General features: G+C 40.3%; 1 protein-coding gene across 2 annotated transcripts in view; it reads right to left on the bottom strand.

Moving 5' to 3' along the window:
• NPHP1 (nephrocystin 1) overlaps positions 1 to 9788 on the bottom strand; it is a 70722-nt gene extending 60934 nt beyond the window's left edge. The window contains exons 1-2 of one of the 2 annotated variants that reach the window (XM_036454036.2): positions 9556 to 9788; positions 5841 to 5914 (exon numbers count right to left, since the gene is read on the bottom strand). In XM_036454036.2, coding sequence (XP_036309929.1) covers positions 5841 to 5914; positions 9556 to 9624 — 143 coding nt within the window. In that variant the 5' untranslated portion in view covers positions 9625 to 9788. The remainder of the gene's footprint in view (positions 1 to 5840; positions 5915 to 9555) is intronic. The other variant, XM_036454034.2, reaches the window with a different exon arrangement.
• Between the last annotated feature and the right edge of the window lie 2833 nt (positions 9789 to 12621).

The raw sequence follows: 12621 nt of genomic DNA, 5'->3' as shown, positions 1-12621 counted from the left end.
CATTAATAACATTTTTTAAACTTAGAAAACATATAGACAAATATGTCATAAATATTTAAATAAATAAACACATGTAAATAAAATGCACATGTAAATGCTTTTCCACCCATTAGCCTGGCGTCCTCCCAGCCCAGCTCTGAGGCACACAGATATGAAAAGCAAAGCTCAGAAAGCTGAGTGACTCTGGCTTCAGGGTCCTGCCTCTAAAATAAGCACAGCACCGGACTTGAAAATGCTCCTCCACCCCCTCTAAATCCACAAGCCGAGGCCCAGCCAAGAGGACTCTGAGGATGAGGATAAGGCTCACAGGCCGTGTGCACCAGGGGAGGCTGGGCAGTGCATAGGCATCGCCTCACTCGACCCTCAGAACACCCTCCAGATGCAGAAAGTGAGGTTCTAACAGGAGAGCACAGCCCGTCAGTGGGAGAGTGACCACACGGAGGCCGAGCCGAGGACCCCACAGCGGCCTCTTCCCTTTTGATCTTGGCCTGTCCGTTCACCTAGGGTTTAGGTATTCCACAGACAGCTCATAGTATTTAGCTTCAGTTTTAGACGTCCAAGTGAGAACTATAAATACAACCAAAAGTAAGTGGCTATAGCAGGGGCTTGCTTTATATATTAGTACTAGAGGCCCGGTGCACAAAATTCATGTATGGGGGGGTGTCCCTCAGTCTGAGAACTTCATTCTCATCAGAGAATACCAGAAGGAAGGAGAACGGATATACAATAGTAGAAAACCCTATAAGGCTCTCTAGACTAATCAACCTAGTCCCTCATCTATAATAATCTACAATAATAAAAGCATAATATGCTAATTAGACCAGATGTCCTTCCAGATGCAGCCAGCACTGCAGGGAAGCCCAGGTCCCTGGTGCCTGAAGGAAGCCAGTGCTGGCAGCCAGGGGAAAGAAAGCCTACTTTTGCACAAATTTTGTGCATCAGGCCTCTAGTTCTTAAATAAAAATGGATAACCCAAGGACCACAAGATGCAATAAAAAAAAAAAAAAACCAGCAACATGGAAGATAAAATTTAAGACTCACCAACATTAAATAAAGACAATAGAGAACAGAAGAAAATTTTTTTTTAATCTCCTAATCATGCAAGTAATGAGATCATCTGAAAACAGGAGCACAATGTTATGAAAAAAGAGTAAGAAAAACACTTATAAGCTGCCAATGTGTCTGCTAAAATCAAACATTCCATAGGAAATTAAAGAAAAATCAAGAGAATCTCCCAGATGAAAACAAAAAGACACAGAAACAAAAACTATTAATGGGGAGATAAGAGACCAAGAAAACAGTCCAGGGGGCTCCCTGACTCAAAGCTGTTTCAGGAAGAAAAAGACACACAAAAGTAAAAAACTTACCTTTTAATAAAAGAAAAACCCTGAAGCTCATGAATGACATGAACCAAAAGGCTGCCGGTTCAATTCCTGGTCAGTTCACATACCTAGGTTGGGGGTTCAGTCCCTAATCAGGGCACAGTTGGGTGGCAACCAATTAATGTTTCCCTCTCTTTCTCTAAAATCAATTTTTTAAAAACATATTGTCATGTAAGGATTTAAAAAAAAATAAGGTAAAATGAATGTTGAGCAAGATAAAAAAAAAACACAGACTTTTTTTTTTTTTTAAAGGAAGTCTTTTTTATATGTTATTGGTTTTTTACACAGAGGAAGGGAGAGAGATAGAGAGTTAGAAACATCGATGAGAGAGAGTCATCGATCAGCTGCCTCTTGCACACCCTCTACTGGGGATGTGCCCGCAACCAAAGTACATGCCCTTGACCGGAATCAAACCCGGGACCTTTCAGTCCACAGGCTGACGTTCTATCCACTGGGCCAAAGTGGTTTCGGCAAAACCACAGACATCTTGATAAAATATCAAAACACCCAAGCTGAAGAGAGAAGCCAAAAGGTCAGTTAGAAAGGAGTAGTCATTATCGCACCAAAAATATTAAGATACCTAGGAATAAGCTTAACCAAGGAGGTAAAAGACGTATACGTGGAAAACTACAGGACACTGAAAAAAAAGAGATAGAAGATATAAAAAAAGGAAGAGAATATCATGTTCATGGATTGGTAGAATCAACATCATCAAAATGTCCATACTACCCAAAGCAATCTATAAATTCAGTGCACTTCCCATTAAAATACCAATGACATATTTCAAAGACCTAGAATGAATTTTCCAATCCTGAGAAGGAAGAACAAAGTAGCTGGGATCTCAATACCAGATATCAAGCTGTATGACAAAGCCACTGTTTTCAAACTGCCTGTTATTGGCACAAAAACAGACATATAGATCAACGGAATAGAATAGAGAACCCAGAAATCAACCCAAATCACTATGCTCAATTAATATTTGACAAAGGAGGCATCAACATACAATGGAGTCAAGACAGTCTCTTCAATAAATGTTGTTGGGAAAATTGGACAGATACATGCAAAAAAAAATGAAACTAGACCACCAACTTACACCATACACAAAAATAAACTCAAAATGAATAAAAGACTTAAACATACGACAGGAAACCATAAAAATACTAGAGGCATCCACAGGCAGCAAAATCTCAGACATATGCTGAAGCAATTTCTTCACTGATACTGCTCCTAGGGCAATGGAAACTAAAGAGAAAATAAACAAATGGGACTATATCAAAATAAAAAGCTTTTGTACAGCAAAGGAAACCATCAACAAAACAAGAAAGCCCATTGCATGGGAGAACATATTTGCGAATAAGATCAACAGTAAGGATTTAATCTCCAACATTTACAGGGAACTTCTACAACAAGAAGAAAATAAACAACCTAATCAAAAAATGGGCAACTGACCTAACTAGATACTTTTCTAAAAAAGACAGAAGGTAGCCAAGACCGGTTTGGCTCAATGGATAGAGCGTCGGCTTGGGGACTGAAGGGTCCCGGGTTCGATTCCGGTCAAGGGCATGTACCTTGGTTGCGGGCATATCCCCAGTAGGGGGTGTGCAAGAGGCAGCTGGTCGATGACTCTCTCTCATCGATGTTTCTAACTCTCTATCTCTCTCCCTTCCCCTCTGTACAAAATCAATAAAAAAAATATATTAAAAAAATAAAAAAAAGACAGAAGGAAGGCCAAGAGACATATGAAAACATGCTCAAAGTCACTAATCATCAGAGAGATGCAAATCAAAACAACAATGCAGTACCACCTCACACCCGTGAGAATGGCTATCAACAAATCAACAAATGACAAGTGCTGGTGAAGATGCAGAGAAAAAGGAACCCTCGTGCACTGCTGGTGGGAATGCAGACTGGTGCAGCCACTATGAAGAACAGTATGGAGTTTCCTCAAAAAACTAAAAATGGGACCTCCCATTTGACTCATTAATCCCACTTCTAGGACTATATCCCAAGAAACTAGAAACACCAATCAGAAAGGATATATGCACCCCTATGTTCATAGCAGCACAATTCGCCATTGCTAAGATTTGGAAACAGCTAAGATTTGGAAACAGCCTAAGTGCCCATCAGCAGATGAGTGGATTAAAAACTGTTTTACATCTACACAATGGAATACTATGCTGTGGTAAAAAAAAAGTTCTTACCATTTGCAACAATATGGATGGAGATGGAGAGCATTATGCTAAGTGAAATAAGCCAGGCAGAGAAAGATAAATATCACATGATCTCACTCATTTGTGGAATATAAGGAACAACGTAAATTGATGAACAAAAACAGAATTAGAGACAGAGAAACATCAATCAGAACGTCAAACCTCAGGGAAGGTAGGGGACAATGGGAGTGAGGGGGAGAGATCAACCATGCATATAATCCTAATCAATGGAAACAGATAACAGAGAGGGGATAAGGACACATATGTAATACCTTAATCAATAAAGAAATAAAAAAAAGAGCCGAAACCGGTTTGGCTCAATGGATAGAGCGTCAGCTTGGGGACTGAAGGGTCCTGGGTTTGATTCCAGTCAAGGGCATGTACCTTGGTTGCGGGCATATCCCCAGTAGGGGGTGTGCAAGAGGCAGCTGATCGATGACTCTCTCTCATCAATGTTTCTAACTCTCTATCTCTCTCCTTTCGTCTCTGTTCAAAATCAATAAAATATATTTTAAAAAATATATAAAAATAAAAAGAAAGAAAGGAGTGGTCATCAAATTTAGCATCACTAGGTACGAAGAAACCTGACAATGTCTTCAAAGGTTTAAGTAGAAATTATTTTTACTTTATCTCCCTCCAGCCAATTATTAATCAAACATACAGGCTAAAATACATTTTCAGACATGCAAATCTCAATGTGATTCTTTAAAATGGCTGTGAGGAGGTCTTTTTATATACAGAGAAGACTATTTTATGGTTATTTGGGTTTTAAAATAATTAGTTAATTAAAATAAAATTTAAAAACCTAGTTTTTCCTGGCACTTCAAATTCAGCATAGATATCTTATTTTATTTTTAAGCCTAGTAAAGCAAGTACAATCACCTTCACTTTTCTTTCACTATTGTTTAACTCAACTTGACTTAAATTCCTTAAATAATCAATCCTACTAATAATGTAGTTAGTTAATTAAATCCCCTTACACATTTTTAAATTCATATAAACCTAATTTTGCTTTTAAGCACTTTGAATGCCTGACTTCAGTAAGTTTTTCAAATGATTCTAATGAATCATCATTTAAACTAGTAGAATGAATCTCTAATGTTCTTCTGGATGTTATAAACTCTTTAAATACCCCAACACACAGATTATCTTAATGATGTCCTAAACAATACGAAAGTATTAATAATCTAATTCAATTTAGTTCATTATGATTATATAATTTTAAACTCTATTTTATTCTAAACTTTTCCAGGGATTTAAAAAAAAGTCACAAGAGCGCTTACCCACCAAGAGAACCGTTCTCCCACCTTACGGACGTTGGAACTGTCACTAGAGAGTTCTGACCAGGTCACAGGACCTGGGCCTACAGGGCCAAGGGCCTCCCCCAGTCCTGCCTCAGCCACGTTCGCTCACAGTTTCTATCGCTGCTGCCACAGCAGCAAGCCCACCACCTTCTCCTCGGTCCAAGTGAGGCCGTGACGTAATTCCTCCACGGGATTCAAATGGACCAAAGCCTGCTTCTCCACAGCAGCGTCAGCAATGTTCTTACTCTTGATTCCCTGAATCCTGCGCTTCTCAGCAAACTTAAAGTATTTCTAATGCCCCTTCACTCTAATGTCTCAGAGCAGAGTAATGTTAGAGAAGTTAACGGGCCTCTGTGAACCTTCAGTTTCTCCTGCTGTATCGTGAAAATTAATCCGGAATAGTTTTCAGAGTTTGGTCCACACTGCTTGGTACATACAGAGTACAAAATAAATTGTTACCTCTTTTTAACATTTGTCACTCTCAATTTAATCTTATCATTTGAATATTTAGACCTGATAGATCTAGATAACTGTAAGAAATCTTTTTAAATACATTTTGAAAAAATTCATGGTTACCTCAATATTTCTCATTATTAGTTTTTAATTGTACTAATAAAAACAGAAAGAGCCAAAACCTGTTTGGCTCAATGGATAGAGCGTCAGCCTGTGGACTGAAAGGTCCCAGGTTCGATTCCGATCAAGGGCATGTACCATGTACCTACTGGGGATGTGCAGGAGGCAGCTGATCAATGTTTTCTAACTCTCTCTCTCTCTCTCTCTCTCTCTCTCTCTCTCTCTCCCTTCCTTTCTATAAAAAATCAATGAAATATATATATTTTTTAAAACAGAAAGAAATAATGCCGTAAAGTCTCAATTCTATAAACACAGCTCATTGCAATGCAAGTATAGTTCTTGGAAAGCTTATAAAATTGAGTATGCTTTACCTTTGGTAAATATCTCGCCTTTTACTGGTTTCTAGAGCTCCTTTCAATTGACTCTCAGAAAGCAAACTATCAACCTATAATAAACAGAAATTTTAAAATATCACATTCTTAAATACCATGTAACCTTAGGAAATAAAATTTTAATCTTTCACCAGTATTTTAGGATGAACACATACAACCAAGTGGAAAGCATTACATCATGAACTCCCACCAGTAGATCCTACCACTGACGTTTTACTATACTTACCCTTATTTGAGCCATCTACTCACAGTTTTATTTATGCATTTCAAAGTAATCTGCAATCATCAATACATTTCCCCTTAAATAATGCACTATGGTAACACTAACTAGAGTTTAATAATTGGTGTAAAATTTACATACAATGAAATGCACAAATCTTAAATATACATTTGTATACACCTGTGTAACCCAAACCCCATCAACATACAGAAAAGCACCTTTACCCAGAACAGGCCCAAGAAGTATGTGCTCTTTTGTGTAATCCTTTTACACAGCATGTTTTTGAGATACTGCCATATTGTTTGTTGTATATATCATTAGTTTATTCCTTCTTATGGCGGAGTAGTACCCACTATATGGATATTTCACATGTTTGTTTATCCTCATTCTTATATCTTACACCTTGACTTAGTATTTTCTAAGCACGTGTAACTTTGCCAAAGTACCCACAAAAGAGCCACATACGTCTGTTGGATTCTTTTCTATAAATGATGCGAAGACAAAGTGGGTGAAGAAAGAGAGAAGTTCACTAGCTTCTCTACTCGCTATTTTGCATCTTGTCTGAGGCATGAATGAGCTTGGCTCTTGTCCCCCGGACACTAAGTGGGAAATCTGTTCCTTTTTTTGCTTTAGATGTCCTCTACAGAGACAGGGAAGAATGAGTTCACACTATCCAAGAGTCTTTCCCATTCAGGATATCAAAGGCTCCTGAGCCTAAACCGGTGTGGCTCAGTGGATAGAGCATCAGCCTGCGGACTGAAGGGTCCCGGGTTTGATTCCGGTCAAGGGCACGTACTCTGGTTGCGGGCACATCCCCAGTGGGGGGGTGTGCAGGAAGCAGCTGATCAATGTTTCTCTCTCATCAATGTTTCTAGCTCTCTATCTCTCTCCCTTCCTCTCTGTAAAAAAATCAATAAAATATATATATATATTCTTTTTTAAAGGCTCCTGAGCTTATTCTTTTCCAGGTTGGACAATCCTTGTTAATAGTTTATTTTGTTTTAATAACGATTTTTGTTATTTTCCCAATATCGCATTAAATTATAATTAGATACAGAATCATCCTATATAATAAAAGTGTAGTATGCAAATTGTCCCCTCGTTCGGGATGTCATTCAGGAGTTTGACCAGGGGTAGAGCTGGTCAGGGGAAGGGAGGGAGGCCCTGGCCGGCAGCAAGCAGCCACTAGGTACCCTACCAATGCACAAATTTCCTGCGCTGGGCCTCTAGTATTAAATATCTAGACAAAGTTCAGCTTAAGTGCATGCCTCATCAAGTTTTATTTTTATTTCTACCAAAGAGTATTTTGTGTTTGTTGTACCACTACAATTCCAATAGAATCACTAAATAAAGAATTATCCACCCTAGCTGGTTTGGCTCAGTGGATAGAGCGTTGGCCTATGGACTAAAGGGTCCTGGGTTCGATTCTGGTCAAGGGCATATGCCCAGGTTGTGGGCTGGGGCCCCAGTAGGGGGCATATAGGAGGCAACCTATCAATGACTCTCTCATCATTGATGTTTCTCTTATTTTCCCCCTCCTTTCCTCTCTGAAATGAATAAAAACATATTTTTTAAAAGAAATATGTATCCATCAAATCCTTGGTACTTTTAAATGAGTGTCCAAAAGTAGATAAAACATGAATATTCAGTAAATCTCCTATCTGTTATAGATAATAAAATAATTTTATTTAGTGGAAATAACACTTGGCAATATATCAAATGAAAAATAAAAAGTAAAATTAACAAAGTTAAATAGAAATTTAAAGAAATAATCCACATTTTATTTTTAAGTACTATAAATCTATATTCAAAATAATAAAAATATCAAAATGTATGGAGAGAAACATAATAATTAGCATACTATATAACCATCCTAGCATGTTTCTATCTTTTTTCTGCATATACAGGGTATCCCAAAAAATGTATATACACACTTTAACAGCTGATAGCTCCATTTTAAAAATAAAATATATTTTAATAAACCTTGCCTTTATAATTATTCAAAGTGTGCATGTACATTTTTTGTGATACTCTATATATTGAAAAGTACTGTATATTCAAATTCATATATTTGTAAACTGACATTATACCACAAATAGTTTACCAATACATTAAAATCTCTCACATTTTTATTATAGTATTATAGCCTATCCTAAATTACACATAATTTCCCACTAATGATCATTTAAGTTGTAGCCTGTCTTCTCTATGAGTAATACTGTGATAAACACTTTTATACATTAATATCTGTCCCAATTCTTTATTCTTATGTGTGGTAAATTCCTGGAAATGTAATCATCCACCCCAGGAGATAAATATTTGCTACATCTTGTCAAACTATCTTCCCTGTGCCAGGGAAAAGAGTAAGCAGGTGTCTGTTTATCACACCATCTCCAGTACTGAATACTGTGATTTAAAATGTGTTCAGTTTGGCTCAGTGGATAGAGCATTGGCCTGAGGACTGAAGGGTCCCAGGTTCAATTCCTGTCAAGGGCACTTGCCCAGGTTGTGGGTTCCATCCCCAGTAGGGGGCCTGCAGGAGACAGCTGATCAATGATTCTCTCATCATTGATGTTTCTATCTCTTCCTCTCTGAAATCAATTTTAAAAAAATATTTTTAACTTCTGGTGTTGCTGGTGTTGCTCAGTGATTGAGCATGGAGTAATGAACCAGGAGGTCATGCTTGAATTCCAGGTCAGGATTACCAGCTTGATTCCCAGTGCATGAGGCAGCCGATCAATGACTCTTTCTCATCATTGATGTTTCTATCTTTCTCTCTCCTCTCCATTCTTCTCTGAAATCAATAAAAAATAAAAATTTAAAAAATAATAATGTTCAAGAACCCTGACCAGTGTTTATGTTATCTGAGCATCCTGTGGACCAAAAGGTCGCAGGTTCAATTCCTGGTCAGGGCACATGCTTAGGTTGTGACAACCAATCATTGATGTTTTTTTCTTTCTTTTTTCCTTCTCTCCCCCCTTACTCCCTTTCCCTTTCTATCTAAAATCAATAAAAACACTTAAAAATAAATAAGTGTCTGAGATATCTTTCCTTTGCAACTACTTCTTTGAAGTTAACTTTCCTCAAGTATATTATTACTTATATTTCTTCTTTAAGTCTTTGCTCACTGACTAGTCCTATTGCGCGTAAGTTCCCGGGAAGCAATAGCGGCCTCCATGGAGGAAGGGGGGAGAGGGGTGTAGGGAGAGAAAGTGGCGGCTGCCGCGGGGAGAACGGTGTGGGCACAGATGTGGTTGGCCGGCAATGGTCCCTGTTGAAAGGTTAGATCGCAGGAGAGGGGGTTGGGGAGGTGTTAGGTTCGGGGACTGAAATGTTAGGGTGAGGGCGCGCAGTGAAAGGCCAACACTGGGGAGTTTGGGTCCCCGGGTCGGGTGGGAGGTCGAGGGTCAGCTCCCGGGACTCGCCCCGCAAGAGCGCCGCCGCCCACGCAGGGCCGGCGGCGGCCACATGTACCTGCAGCTTCAGCTCGCGGCCCCGGCGCCGCAGGGACTGCAGCGGGTCTCGCGGCCGCCGCGGCAGCATCTCTGCAGCTCCGCGCCGGGCGCGCACCGGTCGCCAGGGAAACCGCCTGGGCGGCGCCGGCAGGTGACGTCACCAGATGACGCCATCAGCGCGCGTCCACTTCGCTGCCAGCCGCTGCAGGGGCTGGCGAACACTGAAAGGCAATGGTCAGCCACCGCATCCCCCCGCAGCTGCCCCGCAGCCAGAGCCCTCAGTCCCCGCGCACCCAGAGGCCGGGGAGGAGGCTGGGTGCGGGGGTTCCCCACGGCATCCTGACCTGCCCGGCCCACGCCCGCAGTGCTGCCACGTGACTGCGGGCCTCGGAGTTATGCCCCTAGTTTTCTGATGCCAGTTTTGCTAAGCCATTCTTAACTTCTTAAGATACCATTGAAGTATCTTAACCTGCAAGGACAGTTTTCCTCATCGGCCCTCATGGGATACACAGTTCTGTTGCATACTGTCCTTTCAAAAGGCAGTTTTTAGTTCTTTGCTATCTGGTGCATTGCTGAAGTTTCGTTTCAATCTAGCTTCAGCTTTGTGAGTATGGTGATTCTGTCTGTTGGACAGCAAGCCTGTAAGCAAATAATTACCATCCCCATTTTGTACCCATGATCATATACCTCATTTTTTAACGTACTTTAACTTATACAATACTAATAATACTAAACTTGGTCAGAATATAGAGTTAAAAAGAATACTAATATGAATTAAGTGATAGAAAAAAATTTTAACCCACATAAAACTATATTATTAACTTTAGGGAAAACTAGAACATTAACTTGAGCTAATATAGGTTTCTACAATAAAAATACGAAAACTGAATATACCAACTGACTATAAAATAAAAACAAGAATTAAATATACTAACAATAAAACTCATAAAAAAGTTATATACTAATACTTTCCTTATGAGTACCCAGCAGGACTCAACTGTTTCTGTCCCATGGCCAACTCACCCAACTACAGGAATTCGGCTGATGCTGATCAGTTCCAGAATGCTGACCACCAAAAAGGCAGCCTGCCTATCTGCAGTTTCTCTGTCTGTCCACCCGTTCCCTTCCTTCCACCCTGTAAGAATTGCTGGCTTCACCAAGATTAGGAGATGGTTTTCAGGACCAGAGACCACCGTCTTCTCAGGTCACCCACACTTGAATAAACCACTTTTCTTCTCACAAATACCTGTCTCAGGAGTTTGGCTTTTGTTGAGGCAGGCAGTTGAACCTGTGTTCGGTTTCAATTTTATATCTATACTCTGAGATTGTAATAACACTTCCCCAATGGGACTGGATCCTATAAATGGTTCCCAAACTCCACTACATTGAATAAGAAAAATGATGTGAGCTTACTTTTCAAATGATGAATTACATTAATATAAATGTGCTTCAGGACCACACACAATTTGATTCCACAGGTCTGGCTGCCATGCTATCTATGTATGGTGTTTATCTTCAGGTATAAAATAAATAAAAGTGACAAGTGTCCACCTCACTGAATTTTCACACTGAAACATCCCCATAACATCACCCAGATTAGGATTCAGAACAGTACCAGTACCCTAGTAGTCTTCTCCTCACAGCCCCACTCCTTCCATGTCAAAGTAAACACTACCCTAGTTTTGCCTTTCTGAACTGTGTGTCCTGGCAGCTTTGTCCGGCTTTTATTCAACATGTTTGTGAGATACACTTACATGACTGTGGGCCATTACAGTTTGTTCATCCTGATATTTTGTGTGTGATGTACTCAATTCATTCCTTCTGCTGTTGCTAGACATGTGCAAAGTTTCCAGTTTATAGCTATTATAACTAATTACATATGTACACAGTGGGAACATAGGTGCATAATGCTGGGACCCAGGCCATATTTCTTGTTTAGGTTTAGTAGATACTGCCTATTTTCTCAAAGTTGTATTGATAAGTGATCTCGTAGGTGTTAAAGTCAATCCCTCATTTATGAAATCCTTATTTGTTTTAAATACAGTATTTCTATAAATAAATTAGGTGCCCTAGATGGTTTGGCTCAATGGATAAAGCGTCGGCCTGCAGACGGAAGGGTCCTGGATTCAATTCCGGTCAAAGGCACATTCTTCGGTTGTGGGCTGGATCCCCAGTAGGGGACATGCAGGAGGCAGGTGATCAATGATTCATCATCGATGTTTCTATCCCTTCCTCTCCCTTCTTCTCTGAAATCAATAAAAATAAAAATATTTTTAAAAATTTTCAGGGAAAAATCCTATATCTGATTTAAAGAAATTTCCATATTTTAAATGGAAAAGTCATGGATATAGTCTATGTTGGGAAACATAAACTCCCAACATATGTGTATACATATGAGCAATGAGAAGAATGAAAACAGTTTATTACCCTTGCTCACCTCAGTTGACTTTGATTTTACACATTTTTGTGCCATATTCAGAGTTACAAGCATTTATTCCTGTGAGTCGGCGGTGCCGACCCCTGCAACAGGCTGAAGCAGCGCAGGAGCCCGCAGAGAACAAAGGGGTGCCACAGGCCAACCTGCTGAGCTCCCAGGACAAGGAGGAAGAAACCAAAGAAGTTCTCAATGTGAAGAAACCGAGTGAGAGCAAAAGATAGTAAAATTACTTAAGAAAGAATACAAAGAAGATTTTGAAAAATCTAAGACTAAGTCAGAACTCAACTCAGCAGCCAACATTGCAACATAAATGCGTTTTTTTAAAAAAAAGAAAAAAGGACAGAATGTTGGAATGGCGGCGGCCAGGCTTAGAGTGGCCAGGCACAAGGCAGTGGCAGCCAGGCCTGGAGCAGCAACAGCCAGGCCCCAGAGCAGCAGCAGTCAGAACCAGAGCAGCAACAGCCAGGCCTGGAGCAGCCAGGCCTGGGGCAGTGGCAGCCAGGCCTGAGGCGGAGGTGGCCAAGCCCAGGGTGGCCAGTTCAGGAACACCCAGACCTGGAGTGGCCGGGCCCAGAAAAGGCAGGCCCAGAGTAGCTGGGTCGGGAGCAGCTAGACCCAGAACATCAGCAGCCAAGCCCAGAGCATCCA

Source organism: Pipistrellus kuhlii, unplaced genomic scaffold (assembly GCF_014108245.1).
Source record: "Pipistrellus kuhlii isolate mPipKuh1 unplaced genomic scaffold, mPipKuh1.p scaffold_m20_p_27, whole genome shotgun sequence".
Classification (NCBI taxonomy): domain Eukaryota; kingdom Metazoa; phylum Chordata; class Mammalia; order Chiroptera; family Vespertilionidae; genus Pipistrellus; species Pipistrellus kuhlii.
This window is presented reverse-complemented; position numbering and strand designations above follow the sequence as displayed.